Source organism: Stigmatopora nigra, chromosome 7, assembly GCF_051989575.1.
Source record: "Stigmatopora nigra isolate UIUO_SnigA chromosome 7, RoL_Snig_1.1, whole genome shotgun sequence".
NCBI lineage: Eukaryota > Metazoa > Chordata > Actinopteri > Syngnathiformes > Syngnathidae > Stigmatopora > Stigmatopora nigra.
The window spans coordinates 11327180-11347461 of NC_135514.1; the positions used below are offsets into that span (position 1 = coordinate 11327180).

Below are 20282 nucleotides of genomic sequence, written 5' to 3' on the forward strand. Positions count from 1 at the left end.
TTGCCAAGGCAACGGTCCATGGACACAATGACATTAAAGTCTAATCAGCAAAGTATTTGTACACAATATGACAGTGAGGACAGGAAGGAACGGAAGCAACTGCTTGACATCTCCCTTGCATTCATTTCCTGATTATTTGCAATAAGTCTCTTCTTTCAACCTTCATTTAAGTCTTTTTGCTGCCATTGACGGCGATTGACATGCAATCCATTTTACCTGAAAGTGAATAATCACTTTGATTATGCTAATGCGAATTTTTGCTAAAATTAAAAGTCTCATGATAGGGCTAACTAGCAAAAAATGCACTGGATGCCAAAAAAACGCTAAACAAACACGGACTTGCCAGGGCATATCAAGCAAAGTTTGGATTAGCATTGTGCTGATTCCAGATTGTTGTTACATAAGTCATGAGGGGGGGAAATAGTTCTAAAAAAGCGGAAAAAAATTGGAAGTTCGCTAATTTCCCCAATGTTTTTTTTCTTTTATAATATTAAAAAAAATGAAGTGCACTCAATGAACCAGGTAGGTTACTTAATTGGAAATGATGGCACTTACTGACACCGCGTGGACAAAGGGCGGAATTACAGTTTCAAATGAAAACTGCAGGTTTATGTCATAATTGTAATTTTTCTAAATAATTTGAGCTCGGTTGTTGTCAATGAGTTAATTTCACGTCACTTCCTTGTCATTTTAGATTAAAACCTGTAAATTTTGGTTAATTTTTTATTGATTTGGGGGTCATTTCCAGGCTATTTCCCCATGTGTTGGTTGCTTTTTGTTGATTTTTGAGGCATTTTCAGGTTTCTCTGTTAGTTTTGGGGAATTTTAAAGTTAATTGTCAACTCAGTGGCTCCCATTGAAGCCATTTTTTTTTAGGTTAGATGGTTGAACCAATGTCTGCAATTGAGCAGAATCCTGAGGAAAAAAAAACGATGTACGTGTACATTGTATTTATTGATTAACCAATGCCAAAGAGGAGTCAGATATACATTTGATGTGCATTTGAAGCTTAAGTTACTCCAGCAAAAATAATATTGGGGCTCTCTGATGTTACACACAACATTAAAGTGTACACTGCAACAAAATGGGCCTGCCAATAGTACTACAAGATGGGGACATTACTTTTCACTATTTTAGATTTTCCCTGCAAAGCTTCCATTTTCTATTTGTTCATCCCATTTGGAAACCTGCAGGAGACATGAAAACATGACTTATTAAAAAGAAAATCTTTTTGATTTTCCATATTAGTAATAGTTTTTTCTCTCTGAATTTTCACCTATTACAGGGGGAATGGGTAAGTAATTACTGTTAGTCAAAATTACTAAATTAAGGAAAAGCTCTTGCTGTCATATACATTTATTTGAATATTTTTGTCATATAAGAACTCAACTCCTATAAATGTACATATTGCATGTGATTTTGCTTGTTTTCACTCCCACTGGAAATGTAGAATTAGATTATGATATTTTGGCATAGTAGCGCTTCAATTTGCAAAAATATTTTCCTAGTATTCTCAAAGAGTGAAACTTTTTGTTGCACATACATTTAATAAGTTTACTTTGTAATATTCCAGCTTGCTAGTTTTGTAATAGCATTGAAAGTTTGCATGGCTTTGAATACAAAATTATTTTAGCTTTAAAGACAAAACCATTAAACTACAATAGTTACATTTACTATTTTTTGTAATATTTAACTGCCAATGTTAATGATTGACATCCAACTAATCTAAATTGGAAGGCCTTCACTTTTCTATACCATTAACAGCAATAGACATCTACTATTGCCTTGTAATATTCCATTGTATTAATTTTGTCAGACCATTTATTGTTTTAGTTTTGAATAGGAACTTATATTGCTTCACAAGGATGAAAAATAATCTAAACTTGGGGAAAGATATGAATTTACATTCTTTTATGTACTATTTTTGATGTCATTGACAGCGATGGACGTCCAATCAAATTTAACTGGGAGGGCTCAGCATACATTGGCTGCCAGCCTCCCCCGGATAAATGGGATTGAATGCCTAGCACTGAAAAGGGCAGCCAATGAAATAAATGCCTTATAACATTTTAATAGTTGTATTCAACATACCCAGCTCAAGGGACAAAGACTTTTGTAAACCCTCTGGTACCACTCGCAGGGGGCCACATCTTGGTCCTTGGCTGACAGGGCTTTGTTGCACCTGTGGAAGTCTATGACGGTAAATAAAATATTGTTATTAATTTGATATTTTTAATTGAAATGGACCCACGTGACTTGGTCAATTGGCTTACCCAGGTAGTTTTGGTAGCAGTTGCGGGTCTGGTTAGTGTTGGGGAACCGGGCGTCAAATGGCGCAGTCCTGTAGTTCTTGATCTTCTCCTCCATTGTATCAGACATTTTTGAAATCTGTAGATATGATATTGTTATTGTTATTATTTCAACCAAACAAATGACCGAAGCAAAGACAGCTTTGACGTGACCTCGGTATAATGCGTAGCTCGCTTAGTAATAAATATAACAAGTCAGTTCAGATGGATAACATTAAAGCACAGTTAAACGTAAATTTCCACCAAAAAAACATAACACTAAAGGGAATTGTTGAATTAGTAGGAAAAGCCATCAATATTTGTATGAAAATACGTTAGCCTAAGAACGCCATGCCAACTCAAGAGATCGGGATTGTTTGAGTGAAAATGACCCAATAAGAAGTCAGAGAAACTAACAATTAGAAACTGACTTTAATTAGGTCATTATGAAGTCTAAAAATGAGAGAATGCATGCAAAAAAATGGGTATTAAGCGTGAACATGAGCTAACCTTGAGTGCTATTCGGCAGTGTCCTCTCAGAAAAGATGTCCTTCCTATTCGATACGCAAAGCATGCTGGGGGAAAAGGGGGCAGCCACAGATATAGTATAGCTAGGAGGCTAGATACGTAAAGTCAGTCAGCGTCAGAGATGGCGGCCAGTTTAAAACATTGTCTTCTGTCGCAGTTAATCTAAGCATCTCCACTAAAATATTTTTAAGTTGCAACCTTTTTTGCCTCACAAAAACTATATTAACTTGGCTATGCTCGAGGCTGGATTTTCAAAAAATAAAAATAAAACATATACATATGTATTCTTTTTACATATGCAGTTACTAATTCACCCCACCTCTGATGTTTTTGTAAAATCAAGCCATTTGAAAACGAATTTAAATTTCAGTAGTTTTTCAAAATAACATTGACAACAACATTATTGTTTATCAATTGGGACTTACACAAAAAGTCCGACAAATGATAATAGCCAATGCAATTACTCCTTTTAATATGTGTTCTATGACGTCACCAGCCTTATCCTCATTAGGGTCGCAGGGGGTGCTGGATCTTATCCAAGCTAACTCTGGACACGAGTCTCTGACTTTCTTTGCTTGGGCTGTATATAGATGTATAATACATGCTGAAATAAATGTTTCAATGGTGTTTATGAGTTTCTCACATTTTTTCTCAATGCTATGTCCCACAAAGGGGTAGGAACCAGATTCCGGTACCAGAATTTTTGTCCTTGAAAGGTCGCAGGTGTCTAAATCTAACTTCCTGTCTCACTGTGTGACTCCCCCTTATCTTCTTTCTAGTAAATAAACTAAAATCACTTTCCATTTTGAGGGAAGATGAAAAATGTATCGTTATGTCTTCTTACTGGTAATAATAGGACAGATAGGACTACGTACTTGGAAATCCACAGCGAGTCCAAGAGCTTTTCCCATTTCTCTCGTTTTCATAGTAGTTGTTCCTTCTCTCCCGCTTTCAGTCAGGATATAGGTGTTGTCCACTGCAAAGGAAGGAAATTCTGTCACTTAGAACAATGGGCCTGTTTCTCTATCTATAGAACCAGAGAGGCCGAGGACTGCGAAGCATGAGCACGGCCCGTCTAAATTCTCTGGAAAACGGGGCAATTTGGAGTATTTTATAGAGAAGATTGTATTTTTTTTTTTTTAGATGGCAAGAATCGAAAAAGAATGTGTGTAGAAATGTGACGGACTGTAATATGGATTTTCGACGGAGCCAAAGTGTTGTTAGATTACTTTGAACTACGTTTTGGATTCAAAGGGATTAAAATTTAACTTCAGAAGGATCAGAAGTTACTGTGGGTAAGTTTTTATTTTATTTTTTTAACAATTTGAAGATTCTTTCTAACAATTGGTGTCATTTTCTTTGTATAAAAGCATTAACGATCTATTTTAGTGAGTAAAATAAACTTTAACATCACAAAATATTTGACATTTTACTATTTCAAGGCTGCTTATGATGTATTTAAATAAGATTTGTTGAGAAAAAATGTACTTTTTTCTGTTTTTTTTCTTTTAACAAAAGGATACATCCTGTTTAAAATGCAGTATTTTTCAGGAACTGATTTCCAGTTGATTTGCTCGTGTTTATTTCCACATGTTGACAAGTTACAGTGCGTTCATCCTGTTGATATTTCTTGACGGTGACATCATCCTATTGTTATATTGTTTCTTTTCCGGCACTGGTGACACAACGTCAACCAACGCGTTATCCGGGTGCAGCAATTATTGCATTTTCAGGATTTGGGTGTCTTTGAATGAATGGCTTTTGTCCTCGTTTGCATGTCAGATGGAGGGGTCGGGCAGTCCTCGTGTCAGAAAGCTTCATTTCCCAGTAGGTCTTTGGATCAATTCCCCCAGGAAACATTTTGCAAAGCTGGGGCGCCGCTGGCCCAGTGCTGTTTCTGTCAAGTGAGTCTATTGAGCCTTTTTTTTTTACATGCTCCTATTTCATTAGAATTGACAATTGGTGCCGATTTAACCTAAAATCTGTGCATTGTTTTGTAAATCAGTTCTAAAATATTTTCTGTGACCCTATGCTGTTATAATAAACAGCATCATTTGTCTATAAAATTGTTAGTGATACATCTCTAGATTGCTTGGTGACCTTATTATCATTAAAGAAAGCAATAATCAGGATGTGTTTGCTAAAAATAAGTCCTAACCCTAAGTCACACCCAAATATGAACCTGATTTAAAGAGAGATTTTTTTAGGTTTAAGAAATAACAGTAAACTATGGGCTATATAGGTTTTCAACATATTTTTTTTGATAGCTACTGTATTTTGCTGTTTAATATACCTGGATATATTAAATGATTTTGGCTTTTTGAGCGCCATTTAATATACTCCTGTTTTTTAATGTACCCAGGTATTTTAAACGGCAACTCAGCTTTTTTTTAGCAAGATTTGTAAGTTGTTCATGGGGGCATAATTATAGATACTTAAGTTCATTAAAATTCCAAGTCAGACTTTATTTAGCAGTAAGTAGTTTTAACCTGAGCAGTAAGTAGTTTTAGTCAGCAAAACATTGATGCACCCCGTCACGGCATAAAGAGTGCGTAGTGGATCGTACCTTTCCCATTTGTGCGCCATTTAATATACCCCTGTTGTTTAAGATATAGCTACCAAAATGTATAGACTGGGGAAAAATAGAGAATATTATAGATTCTGAAAATGGAATGTATTTGCTGATGAGAAGCTCAAAAAAGAGGATTAGGACAATTTTTCTAAATAATTCGACTATCAAAAGTTAATAATTCATTTTCTACTCGCCCATTCTCGTCTAATTGTGTCTAAAAATAGAGATTGACACCCCTGACAATATGACTGATTTCCTTACAAGGTTATAAAAGTCATTGCTGGAAAGCATGACGTCATCTGGGATAGGCTCCCATTCACCTGCAATCCACAATGTCACTTCCACCCCACGTCCTTTATTTTTGGTCTAGTCTGTCCTTGTTTAGTCAGTCATAATTCACAGCTGACTCCTCTCTTCCTGCCCCCCCCCCTCCCCCCCTACCTTTCACCCCCGGCGTGGCTTCCAGGTCGACCACCAGCTCTGACGCCACCTCCCTCCACGAGGCCCCCTCAATTCCTTCCTCTTCCCTTTCTAACTCCACTCCCTCGCTGGCTTCCCCAAACCCGTCACCGTCTCCGTCCCCGGCCTTTCTCAGGCCTCGGCCCGCCGCGCCCCAGTCGCGAGCCAAGCGTCTTTCCCACCTCTTCCTGCGGGGGCGCTCCAACAGCGACCGGGATCGGGCGCTGGGGGAGAGGGAGAGAGAGCTTTGGGCCGCCTCATCCACCCACCATTATCAACCCCCAACCACTTCTTCCGCCCCGGGCCTCATCAAGATTTATGGCGATGCCCTGTCCAGCGGCGCCAACTATCGCTCCCTGCTGGCGAACGTTCACTCTACGGCCAGTCAACTCATCGCTCAGGTTATCACTCGCTACACCGAGAGGGAGCGCGATGAGGTGGACGACGCAGGTAATTTAAGATGTGGGGTTCTATGGAAGTGAATTGTAAGATTAGATTAGATTACAGTATTTTCACGACTATAAAGCGCACTGCATTTAAAGGCGCACCGTCAACGAATAAAACACTTAAAGTTTTTTTCCATATATAAAGCACACTGTCTATTTTGGAGAGAATTTCAGACTTTTAAGAGCGTTTTATAGTCGTGAAAATACGGTAGATTAGAACTTCATTTTATCCTGTATTCAGGAAATTTCTTGGTGGCAGTAGCAAGACACACAAGACATTGTAGACCTAGTTAAAAAACTGGAGCCACACACATAAAGATGGATTACGTTATTATTTCATGGGTTTTGCAAGGATATTTGTATTATTATTGTTTATAAAGTAACATAATTTCGGAGTATAGGTCGCAACTGAGTATTTTTAACATATTTTTAGATTTTACAAAATGATTTTTGGACTAAAAACACAGAGAAAATGGATTAAAAAATTACAATTATTGATTTAAAAAGAGGAAAATCAGGAAATTTCAAATACATCTACACTCTTCATTTTAATTTGATCCTAAAACAGAAAGTCGGCACTCATTATTTACTTTTTCGGGCCGCAGAAAATGATGCGGTGGGCCAGATTTGCCCCCCGGGCCGCCACTTTGACACCAGTGACTTTCAAATGTCCATTTTATTGATATTCCAATTGTCGTCCATGTTCTTAAAAAAATAGGCTAAACAAAGTTAGCTCAAGCTCAATTCTCTTGAGTTTTACTATTGAAGGCCCACATTGTAAACTAGCAAAATACAACCTGCAAATATATCATTGTCTCCCACCTCTGACCTAATGCACACATCAACAACATTACCTTCCAGTTCTCCAGAAACACAACCCCGAGGACTTCCTGCTCTGTGATGTCATCGGAAAACCCATCCAGCAACCAGATGGAACTATCAAATGGGAGACGGAGTGTCGCAGAAATGTAGCCCCGTGGGAGTGCCCCATGTTATTGGCCGACATGTGGCGGCCCAAAGACGGACTGGAACGCCGCTTTGAAATCCAGAAGAAGGATGACTACGAAAGAGAAGAGAAAGAACGAGAGAGTTACCAAGGTAGGCGCAGCCGTATCACCGGCCGGCCTGACGTGAGCCGGCCGGCGCTTAACCCCGAGATCGTCTCTGGCCGACAGGTGTGCGCCGAAGGCAGAGCAGGATGTCGTCGGGGGGCGGGGCAGAGGAGGCCGAACGTGGCCACCGCGGAAGGAACTCGGAGCTCAGGAGGAGCATCAGTGATATGAACCTGAGCTTGAGGCGCCGTCAAGGCAACCACGTGGCCAACGAACCTCGCGGAGGTGCCAACCGGACCGCCAACAATGGCGCCGTGCAGGAGAGGAAAAATATTGTGAGCATGATTGGGCAGCAACAAGGAGAGGTGAGGAAAATGCACTAAAATGGGGAAGGGTCTTTAGATGGGACATTATCCTTAGGCAGGATTTTTTTGTGTACTACATATTTGTCAACCTAGTTTTTTTCTGTATTTTATACTTTTTTGGATCATTTCAAATTGTTATTTTTATTGCTTAATAAGGGGAATTGCAATAAGGGGAGTAATTGGCCGAGGTTGACAGGTAAGACAGCTAGTAATACTGTACTGTATACTCACAAGTTTTTTGGATCTTGCCAAGGACAAATGTGTCCTCTAGATGGCAATAACGTCTATCTTCCTTTGAGTTTCTCCTATGATAAATGAAAAGCATAAAAATTGTGAACACTTTATACACAGATAAAAATTGGCAAGATTGGCAGCAATACTTTAAAATTCATTGTTATCCAAAGAGTATAAGAATACTCTCCTTTTTAAAAAATTTGTACAGGTTACAAGTCTTCTAACCTGTGAATATTTGGCAGTGGTACAAATGAGTTAAATATTTCCTTACATCTCATTTTCTGAACCGCTTTATCTTCATTAGGGTCGGGGGGTGCTGGAGCTTATCCCAGCTGACTTTTGGGCCAGAGACAGGGGACACCCTCAATTTGTGGCCAGCCAATCGTAGGCCACAAGAAGACAAACAACCATTCACGACCAAACTAGGGACAATTTAGAGTGTCCAATCAACCTACCATGCTTGTCTTTGGAATGTGTAAAGAAACCGGAGTACCGGGAGAAAATCCATGAAGGCCCTGGGAGAACATCGAAACTCCACACAGGTGGACCAACCTGGATTTGAACCACGTTCTCCCACTGTGAGGCCGACACTGTGGTTCAGTAGTTAGCATATCCACCACACAATTCTAAGATTGAGGGTTCAATCCATGGTGGGTTCCAAGTAGGGAGTTTCTCCCTGTGCCTATGTGGGTTTTCTATGGGCAATCTGGTTTTCTCCCACATCCCAAAAACATGCATGCTGGTCCAGTATGTGAGCATGAATGGTTGTTTGTTTAGTTGCGCCCTGTGATTGGCTGGCCACCAATTCATGGTGTCTCCAAGTTGGCTTGGATGGGCTCCAGCACCCCTATGAGAATGAGCGGAAAAGAAAATGTCCGATTATTATTGGAGGGTCAAATCCAACTATGGTGTAGTTCCAACTTTTTGAAGCCAAACCACTCGACAGGAAGACACTCATAACCATAAAAATCTGGATATTTTGGTTTCCCATTTGTCAACAAAACCAGGTCAGAGCATCAAAAACCGAGGGAAAGGTCGGCTGGACGCACCAGCTGCCCGAGGACGAAAAAGACTACACAAACTGTGACCTGGAGATGATGTCCCAAAGTTTGATCCTCCCGCCTACGGACCGGCCTTACTTCCTGTTGCTACAAGGTTACGACCACAGCAAGGCAAGACACGCTAACAGATCTTAATCACGCTATCTAACAAAAGTCACAGTTGTAGTGACGTGGACCAGTGCAGCCGGACCAGTAAACTCATTGCAAAATGACATAGAACTAACAATAAACCCATTTTTTCCTTTGTATTAGTCACTAATACTAATAATTAGTGCAAATAATGAGTAAATTATCAAAATGTTTATTAACAGAATTTTCCTTTTACATTATGAACAATATATTATGAACTATTGTTGCCAATAGACCCTGTTCAAACATTCAATTTTACAAGGTCAAGGGGGTCCTAGTTCCGCTGCAGTATTACTTTCACCTTGTCTGCACGTACTAGAACACTGCGCCCCTAGCGGATAATACAAGAACTACACATTTTAAAGAAAATGCATACCGTATTTTCACGACTATAAGGCGCACCCTCAATGAATAACATTTTTTTCCATATATAAGGCGCACTGGATTATAAGACGCACCCTCAATGAAAGGCACATTTTATTTTTTTCCAAATATAAATTGCACTGGATTATAAGACTTAAATGCACCTTATAGTCGTGAAAATACAGTACGTTTTTTTTTGGGGGGGGGGGGGTTCTGCGTGGAGGCCACTATTGGTTGAAGTACTATTGTTTATTCAATGTATATTTTTTTGCATTTATCAGTGTCAGTACATATTTTGTTGTTTTCCAGCCTTATTCTATTTCAAACTTGACTGTAGAAGCTAGGGTTTTTTCTCCATATATAAGGCGCACTGGATTATAAGGCGCCCTGTCTATTTTAAGAAAAAAATTAAGACTTTTAAGTGCGCCTTATAGTCGTGAAATTACAGTATTTTTTTATACAATGCAGCTTTCTTCCCCTGGCCGTACCAAACCACCAGACGGGCCGGAACCGGCCCGCGGGCCGTATGTTTGACATCCCTGCCCTAGGTCGTGACATCATACCTGCATGCTCGTAATCGCCGCGTGGCATCTGCCCAACCCGACATCTGCGCAATTCCCGGACAATGCAATTCTTCCAAAATATAAAAATCCCTCTAACTCGTCACTCCATCACTCAATCTCGCACAATGACCTCACACAGGTGCCTTTTGTGGCAAACTGTGACACACTTTGTATAATATCAACTCCCTTCTGTTCGCTTTTAGTATCTGATGGAATGTCAGACCTCCCGTGAACTGTTTACCTTTTTTTTAAATGTGTTTTTCTCTTTTAGGATTTTGTTTTGTACATTATGGCGGCACAGACTCATGTCTTTGGGAGAAAGCTTACCATGAGGGAGAGGGAGAAAGATAAAGAAAGAGAGAGGAAAGGGAAGAAACCTCTTAAAGTGGACACCTTCCTGTCGGCCCCTGACCTTTTAGCAAGGCATTTACTTGTTAGGAGGGATTCGGCTGTTCCCGAAACACCCACCGGGCGAGGTAGATGTACATAATTCAAACATTTTTGATCTATTTATAGTATATATGGTGGTGCTTTGAGATAAAAATGACTAGATTGGCCAAACAAGAGTTTTTTTTTTTTTGCTTTGAGTTGAGAGCAAAAAAAAAAATCCCAAGTGACGAATTCAGTGGGAAAAAGATTATTCCTAACTGGTGATCACTTTTCCCAGATAAGTCAAGTCAAGTTTATTTAAACAATTTGCGATCCTCAAAGCTCCCAAAGGGCGACCCAGACAAACAGTTGACATTAAAAATGTTCACAGTAAAATAAATAAATAAATATTAGAAATAAAAAAGATGTAATAACCCTTTATCGGGGAAAAAAAGAAACAAAAATCTCATCAACTTTAAAAGGTTTTTTTGGTAGCCTCAGTGAAACAGCCTATCCTGATTCTGTTCAATCTCACTGTAATAATGTATTTAATTGAAGTTTACATGGGTTTTCTCCGGGTACTCCGGTTTCACAGCCCAAATAACATAAATGATAGGAAGGTTGAACACTTTAAATCACCGGTGTCAAAGTGGCGGCCCGGGGGCCAAATCTGGCCCGCCGCATCATTTTTTGTAGCCCAAAAAAGTAGACCATAAGTGCTGACTTTCTGTTTTAGGATCAAATTAAAAAAGAGTATGGATCTATATTAATTTTCTTGATTTTACCCCTTTTAAATCAATAATTGCCATTTTTAATATTTTTTTTCAGTTTTTAGTTAAAAATAATTTTGTAAAAAAATAAAAATAAATACCAGTTCTGACTGTCCCCCGCCTGGTGCCCATAGTTGGCTGTCATAGGGTCCAGCACCCCCCACGACACTCACTTGCTGATTTACACTGCTAGATAACATTTCCATTAGCTCAATTTCGGAGGAAAACAGTTCCACAAATAAACTCATATCTCAAGGCACCACCATGACACCCCAAATCCGCTACTAAACGCAAACCCTTCTCGCCATTCCAGCCTTAATACGACCATTCCGAGGAGGCGCCGTCACCCACAACGGGGTGGCCCTTTACAGGGAAAGCGTCCTCAAACCTGGAGACGTCATCGGTCTTGGAAACCACTTCCTTTTCTTATACCGCGACCCCCGAGTGACCCCGGTGGCGCCTTTGGCGTTGACGCTGCCGTGGCACTCGGACGACTCGCACCCCTGTTGTTCGTCGGGGTTGGCGGATAAACAAGAAGCGTTGAGGCACTACTTGGGATCCACAGATTCGGTTTTAAAGTTTCATCCCCGGAACGCTGACGCTTTGTTACAGGTGAGGCTTTTTGAAGCATAACATAAAGCGTAATAATATAGATATGATATTATATGATATAGATATGAATTTCTCCTTGTTTTTCTTAGGAGATTCTATCAAAAAACTCCTCTCCTGACTCCGGAGGGGGACCTTTGGCTCCTGCATATCTGCTGTCAATCATGATCGACCACGCCTCCAAGCAGCTCGACCCTGCTTTAACACCACAGATTTTGCTCAAGGCGGCCAATCAGATCAAAGAAATTGTCTGGGTAGGTTTTTTTATTCATTATGGTGAAGCTATAAATGTTATTCCTTCTATTTTTTGGTGGGTCGTCAAAATAAGGCACTGGGTGCCATATTTTACACCCGTTGTGTATTCCAAATTTTCTCCCAAAATTCACACGACTCCTGATGGGATACTAGATCTGGATCTAATCCTAAATCTGCAAAAAGTAATCGAAAATGATCAGTAAGTGACCAAAATATGGCGAAAAATCTACAAAAAGGCATTGAATAGCTATAAAAACCATATGAACTTTGCAAAGATAAGTTGGAAATGGCACATACATTTTTGACCCAAAAAACTGCAACAAATGCCCCAAATCAATCAGAAGTGACATAAAATAAACATTAAGTGACCTGCATAGAATAAACTACAAAAAATAATACACACTTAACAGTAAGTAACCCAGAAATGTCCCCAAAAAGGACCTAAAATAAAAAGAAATTATAGGGAAAGTGCCCAACAGGTTGTGACCTAGAATTGTCACAAAAATCAGTAGAAAAGGGCCCCTCAATTTTGTAAAATCTAAAAGAAGTCTCCTTGGAATTGACCCAAAAATTCCCTTGAATCCGCACAAGTGTATTGACTGCCATGAAAGCATTAAAAATACGAACTAAATAAAAATCAGAAAAAAACCACAAAACGGCACACCAATTTGGTAAAATCTACAAAAACTGACCCCAAATCAGTACTGATGACCGCAAATAATTTCCCAAATTTAAAGGAAGTAACCAAGGAATTCAAAAATTTGGACTGTATATATAATATTTTTTAAAAAAGTATATATATATATATATATATATATATATATATATATATATAAAATATTGACTGCCATGAAAGCATTCCCATGCAATTTCCCTTAAAAAAATCAACTCTCTGATTCCACTTTTCACATTTCTGACATTTTGGTTCACATGGAAATCCCCACTTTCCCAAAAAACCCTCAACACTAAGCATTCTTATCACCTGACTGCCCTTTTGTATAAAAAAATAATCCTGAGTATCACCCTTTAGCGACCCATTGATTAGAACCAAAGCAGACGCGCCATACCCTCGTCATTGCGGCTCGCTAAATTATGAAGACGAGCTGATGTCACTCTCTACTTGGGTGGAAAAAGTGCTGTAATGGGGCCTAAATGAGGCCGTTTAACCACACTCAATTCTTCTCTTCTCTTTTCTGTCTCCAGGATAACATTAAGGAATTTGGAGAGAAGCATCCCACGCAAAAGTAAGCACTTTTTTTCTTCCTCCTAACGCCATGTTTGCTTCATTTAGTAGCCCCGGGGATGAAAACGATGGGTGATACATTTGCCCTTGCACTATTATGACTGCGCTACATTTTTGTGGTATGATGAAAGTCAGCTGCAAAATTGAGCCGGGTAAAAATAACTTCGGCCTGGTATTAGTCAAGATGGAATTATGTAAGGAAGGGATTTTTTTGAAGGGTATTCATTCATTCATTCATTACCTGTTGTGTCCAGTTCTAACGAGTCGGATGGCGAGATTAGTGCGTCCGATGTTCAGAAGTTGTCGTCGGATCTTCGGCCGCTGATGTTTTGGATGTCCAATGCGACTGAGCTTCTAAACTTCTTCCAGGTTAAAGTGGAGGTCATGGAGAAAGAGTGGGAATTTGAAGGTGAGGAGAAGGCATGTACAGGCAAAATACTTTAAAAAAACACTACTATAAACTACAAACATTCATACTTTTGAAGAAGATTCAAAATGCAAACTCAGGACAGAAAAAGCCAACATTTCCAAACAGCAAAAACACAAACTCTCACTCAGTGGTTTGATCTTATTCCAAAATTAATCTACATTTTACTTCTTTAGATTAAGGATATGATCATTTGTTTTCAGTTATGAAATATATAAAAAATTATAAGTTTTCTTACAAATTAATTTACGATTATAATAATATTTTTTGACTGTTATCCTCTTAAAATATCAACATGGATTCATGTCAATATTTTTATATATATTTTTTTCAATTGTTATGATAATTTTACTTTTTATAGAGCAAATATTGATTTTTTGTGAGGGTGGGGTGGAAATTTAAAACCAAAAAGGTGAACACCATGTCTTAAATTTCCTGATTTTCCCCCTTTTAAATCAATAATTGTCAATTTTTAATCCATTTTTTTCTGTGTTTTTAGTTCAAAAATCATTTTGTAAAATCGAAAAATATATTTTAAAAAAACTCAAATAAACATTGTATTATATCTATAATAAACTGCATATTCAGGGCTCTTAATCCATTTAATTTAAAATAATCTAAATATTATATCTAAAATCAACATGAAATCAAGTTGACGTTAAATCGGCCCGCGAACCAACCCGAGTCTGACACCATTGGGTTAAACTTTAGAAATACACTTGACTCCACAAAGTTAGCTAAAAATCCCTTTAAAACATGTCCAATTCAACACCTGCCGACCATATAAAAGTAAGCTGTTCTCATAGACCCTGGCTGTCTTTAGTTTTTTTTGTTGCTTTCTAGCAGAAGCCCTCAAGTTTTGCGGTGAGTCAATGTGTTCGTAATTGCCTCCACCTTGACTAAGCCCCCAGATCCATTTGCACAAACCGCACCACTAGACATTTTCCCACATGTGTTTGAAAGATTTTGTTATGGTCCACTGAAATCAAATCCAAAAAGTAGGTTTGGCGCGAACACCAAGTAACTCGTCACTAAAAGAACTACAAGTGGAGTATTACCATTTTAAGAGTGTGTGCACATTTGCGCAACCGCATTATCTTAGTGGTTTTGTTTTACTTTCCCTCTTAAAAAGATTAAACAAGATGTTCAATTGAGCTGTGATGCTTGTAGATCACATTATAACGGAGTGGGATTTTTGTGTTTTCAGTTGATTTATGTCATAAGGGACTGCACATATTAAAAAAAGTATTCATTTTAATGAAGATATAAATGTAAATATGTAAGATTTTAGTCCCTTGGGTAGGTTAAAGATGAAATATACTAGTAGCACAGTTTTAGATAGCATTGTGATTGCAGTTTTTGGCTTTAAGATGATTGGTGAAGACGTTTAGAGACGGGAGTTGACATATAATAATTGGAATTGAGTTTTAGGTATGTGTGGCATGGACAGAGGAGTTTAAACTGAATGTATTCTTTTTGAAGGGAACTACACAGTCACCTCTAGAGCCAGCCCTTGTTGATGTGTTGGATTTTTTTGTATAAAATCTTGCATTGGAAGAGGAGCTTTGTCTTGGAAGATTTTGTAGTAAATGTAGTTAGGTCCGATAAGTGTTTTTGACTGCTATTTATTTACTGTTTTTCTTTGGCAAGTCAAGATTTTTAACTACAGGGTAAAAAATCTAAAAAAAATTAACCTTATTTAACATTTTTTTAACTTTGTATTTAATTTTATATTTATTTTTAAGTGTTTTAAAAACTTTTTTTAAAGCCATCTACTGGCTGACCACAGCCTGATTTAAAAAAAAACAACAACAAAAACTAAAGTCAGGCTCTGAAAATCAATAAGGGATTTGGACCTTAAATTTTTGTGTCCACAAGAACAAGAACAACAGCAATTGTCTTTTTGCGCCAATTTAAAAGCGCTTCAGCTTGTAAAAATTGACGTGGTATAAAAAAAAGACAACATTTTAATTTATCAGCATGCCATCAACGAATTTGACTTTTAAATAGCACTTTTTAAACGACTATGAATTCCCCAAACCAGTTTTAAAGCGTTATTGTAGTTTTCCGTTATTTCTTTTCATTGACATGTCACATTTTCCCATTTTATTTACTTTTTAAGACATTTGTTATATATTTCTGCCATCCGAGAAGGGTGTGTAGACCATTAACATCCCCCTTAGGAAAACCCTAAGAACACCGTGGCTTCCAACCAACAAGAGTTGACACTCGTAATTTAATAGGTTGAAATTTGGAGATTGACTAGTGGTTTATTTTGTCAACGTCGCGCCTACAACTGACGTAATACTTCAATTCCTCTTTTCTCATTCACTGCCATGAACCTTGATAAACATCCAACCCATTTAGAATTGCACGTAATATACTTCTAATGATATAATCCAGCCCCAGGAGACCCGGTGTTGACGGCCGACATGGACACGTGCTCAGAAGCTCTCGCTCAACTCGATGATGTCATCATGCACACCTTCCAACAATGCGTTTACCACCTGACAAAGGTAAAACCACGCCCCCTTTCGCGTCATTGTCATTTTTTCACTTACCTTGCATTGAAATACCGTATTTTCACGACTATAAGGTGCACCACATTAAAGGCGCACCCTCAAAGGATTACATGTTTCCATATATAAGGTGCACTGTATTATAAGGCGCACTGTCTATTTTGGAGAAAATTTAAGACTTTTAAGTGCGCCTTATAGTCGTGAAAATACGGTAATTGCTATTGACTTTCAGGTATGAAGCACTCACTAGACAGTCACCTCTAGAGCCAGCCATTGTTGATGTTTTGGATTTTTTTTGTCTAAAATCTTGCAGTGGGGGAGGAGCTATATGATGGAAGATTTTGTAAACTAAGATGGCATCTGCATATTTAACAGTATTGTTTCAGTTCAGGCGTTTGTGTTTTTTTAATATCCGACAGTGGTGGTTTTTCGTTTTTGGTTTTCTGTTTTTCCATATATAAGGCGCACTGGGTTATAAGACGCACTGTCTATTTTGGAGAAAATTTAAGACTTTTAAGTGCGCCTTATAGTCGTGAAAATACGGTATTCTATTTTCTCATCCGCCAGACCCTTTACTCCCTCCTTCCTGCCTTGTTGGACACCAACCCATTCTCCAGAGAGGAGAAGGCGGAGAAGAAGGCCGGAGAACAGGAAGCGGAGGGAAAGGAGAAAGTAGAAGAAGAAGGGGAGGACGTAGCTACCTTGCCGCCTAAAGTGGCCGGCTTGGTGGAAGTGTATCGGTCGTCATTGACGCTCTCCCGAGAAGCTTGCCTGTCGCCGCCACTCACGTCCCAAACGTTTGGTTACCTCTTCTTCTTCACCAACACTTCTTTGCTCAACACCTTGTTAGAGAGAGGTGAGACAAATGCACATGAAAGACGTTATTTTCTCACATCATTCAGAAGCATTATTATGCAATGACATCATATTTTGGAACACTGTTAATAGTATCATTTTGGTTCATTGGATTTCATATTTAGGCAAATGTAAAAAATGAGCATATATAATTGATGCTGGTCTAAAATGAAAGAATGAAAGATTATTTCAATTTTGATGTATTAGAGTACAGGTGTCAAAGTGGTGGCTCGGGGGCCAAATCTGGCCCACCGCATCATTTTGTGTGGCCCGGGAAAGTAAATCATGAGTGCTGACTTTCTGTTTTAAGATAAAATTAAAATGAAGAGTATACATGTATATTAAATTTCCTCAATTTCCTCCTTTTAAATCAATAATTGTAATTTTTAATAATTATTTTATGTTTTTAGTTCAAAAATCTACTTGTAAAATCTAAAAAATATATATAAGAAAATGCTAAAATAAACATTGTTTTAGATCTATAAAAAACGGAATATTCAGGGATTTTAATCCAGTTCTTTTAATCCATTTATTTAAAAAAAATCTAAATATTGTATCTAAAATGGGTCTGACACCCCTGTACTAGAGTACACTGTAGTTTATAGTATTTATAGTCGAAATCAATTGGAGAACTATTACAGTTACTTACTATTAGGGCATTATTTATTTATTTATTTTAGTCAATGGGGATTTATCAGCCGCCCTTAACGATGCTAGATGTCCACTTCAAACGGAATGGACGTCTACTAGTGCTAAATTGTTTAGAAACTCACAGTAGACGGATGAAAAGAAATACTTTGTGAATGAGGACCAGTTGGTTCCCACGGTAGTGTTGATATTGGTTGCACGAAATAAGCATTTATTTAATATATTTATGATGATTTTGAGGCTATTTCTTGACCAATGGCTGCAAAAAAATATAAACCTATTCTTCCACTGGCCAACATGCACCCTCCCAACAAGTTTCATCATCATTTCAGAGTGAGATATTAAATGTTCATTAAAAAAATCAATACAAACATCCTATTATGTTTTTTTTTTTTATAGATGGCCTTTTCTCCTGGTCCAGAGCTGTGCAAATCCGCACAAACCTGGACTTAGTTCTGGACTGGCTTCAGGGGGCGGGGCTTGGGGACATTGCCTCCGAGTTTATGAAGAAGCTGTCAGTCATCGTCAACTTTTTATGTATTCCCAAGACTCGTCTAATACAGGTAATGTGATTTTCCCTTTATTTTGAACTATGTTGACTACTTATCCATGTTGACATTTTCCTTTTCTCTTCTAGTCCTGCTGGAACAGTTTAGTAGAGGACCACGCCTTGCTAAGCCCCGCCCAACTGCATCACCTACTCACTCATTACAAACTGGGCCCAAGTCGAGCACCCCCAATCTGTTGGGCTCCCCCACCTGGCACTGAGCTAAGTGGAGGTAATAAACACATCACATTTTGTTCATATAGCAATTTTCCATTGACTGCAATTGTACTACTACTATTTTCCATTTTAGACATATTTGAGAGCTTTCTGGACCACCCTCCTCTCATCCTGCCAAACGAGACCCCCCGCCTGGACCTCTCCCAACCTGTGCCGAGCCCGGACCTCCAAAAGGAAGTAACGCGTCTCCGTAACTTCTTGTGGGGGCTCGACCAAGACGAGCTCCCGGCCAATCAGAGGACTCGACTTTAAGATTTATGGATTTGCCATCAAACTTCACACAATTGTCACATTTCCGTATCAATTTATGTATTCGATTTGAGTTTTCCAAGTACAATAAGAGGAATATTCCCAAATATATCTTTAAAAAAAAATGTTCTACACATCAGTACACACTGTATAAAAAAACTAACTAATTTTACTTGAATTTTTTAAGGTTGGACGACGGTAAAGTTAAAAAAAAAACGTGTTAATATTGTGAACTTAACATTTCAAGATTTCAGTTAAAGTATTTTAAATGCAACATTTTAACTAAACTGGACTTTAGTTTAAGTAAATATATATCATAATTTGCATCAGTTAGGAATCGAACACGGATTTCCCACAACATAGCCCATAAATTCGAAAAAAAGTCGACTTTATATAAACATTTATGAGAAAACTTAATTTTTTTTACAATTTCTTACAGAATAGTATCAATTAAAACGACATGTTCTTAAAAAAAGTCTCAATTCCACTTTTTTTTGCTATCACATTCATCAAGATTGTACCCAAAAGGCCCACTACGCTTTGACATTTGATAGCATTCCACAAGGCGGCGCTACATGACCCATTCCCCCTCTTAAACACGCAATGCTGAGTCTGCATCCAAAATTGAGTAAAGAAGCCATCATGACAAACGCCAAGGGGTCCAATTCTCATTTCCTGTCATAATGATGACATGTAACGTCAACTGATGAGTCAATACAATAAATGATGATCAGACAAATGATGGTAAAACAGGTCAGTCTCAAAAATCAAGAGATGATTTTCCCATTTCGTTCATGTGGTTAAGTGCTGATGTCCGAGAACTCAAAGAAGGGACAGGTGGCTTCTAAATATTATGGGCTGGCATGACTAAGAGCCAAGTACGGACTTGTATCTGTCATATCCAGTTAAGTCCATAAATGTATGGAAGGGAAAGCCAAAGAAAACAATGCCTCAGCGTCTCTGTTTGGAGTTTGAATCTCTCTGACGTCGCTGTTAAGTTATTGTTCTACGAGACTGGCTTCTACCCAGACCGGTTTCCTCTCTTACAGTCTTGCGTAGTTACGGTAAAACGTTAAAAGGGAAGAAAAAAGAAAGAAAGAGAACGTCACTATCGCTGAGAGACGGTATGAGCAAACTTCCGGCCCCTTTTCTATTATTTGCATCAGCACTGTTGCCCCCCCTAGTCTCGCCTAGTCAGGATTCTCACTGTACAGACGTTCCAAAAACAGGTTTTATTGCTGTATATTAGACACTACTTCCACTACAAGACCGTTCCAATGAGTAATTTTCAAAAAAGCCACAAACCATACTCATATCCACTTAAAAAAATGGAAAATTGTGATTTCAAATATGCTAATCATAGCCAAATTCTACCATCAAGTGTAAATAAGTACTTATTATACACACACCATCATAGAGAGCCATAAACAATTCATATTTTTAAACATTATTCCTTGAGAGCCATACTCAGAATTGAAAAGAAAAAATACATGA

At 38.3% G+C, this 20282-nt stretch overlaps 2 protein-coding genes across 2 annotated transcripts; one reads left to right on the top strand and one right to left on the bottom strand.

The window, feature by feature from the left end:
- Positions 1-935: 935 nt before the first annotated feature.
- Positions 936-2863, bottom strand: cox6b2 (cytochrome c oxidase subunit 6B2). Its single transcript, XM_077720093.1, has 4 exons — positions 2799-2863; positions 2274-2388; positions 2092-2192; positions 936-1187 (listed from the first exon to the last, which is right to left on the bottom strand). Exons 2-4 carry the CDS (start codon positions 2377-2379, stop codon positions 1134-1136), a joined length of 261 nt encoding a protein of 86 aa, XP_077576219.1. The 5' UTR covers positions 2380-2388; positions 2799-2863; the 3' UTR covers positions 936-1133.
- Positions 2864-3778: 915 nt separating this feature from the next.
- rasip1 (Ras interacting protein 1) lies at positions 3779-19227 on the top strand. Its single transcript, XM_077720090.1, has 16 exons — positions 3779-4111; positions 4599-4720; positions 5855-6297; positions 7155-7391; positions 7469-7710; positions 8952-9116; positions 10332-10536; positions 11513-11811; positions 11901-12062; positions 13267-13307; positions 13561-13715; positions 16137-16249; positions 16820-17108; positions 18155-18318; positions 18393-18534; positions 18613-19227. Exons 2-16 carry the CDS (start codon positions 4599-4601, stop codon positions 18789-18791), a joined length of 2958 nt encoding a protein of 985 aa, XP_077576216.1. The 5' UTR covers positions 3779-4111; the 3' UTR covers positions 18792-19227.
- The last annotated feature ends 1055 nt before the right edge of the window (positions 19228-20282 follow it).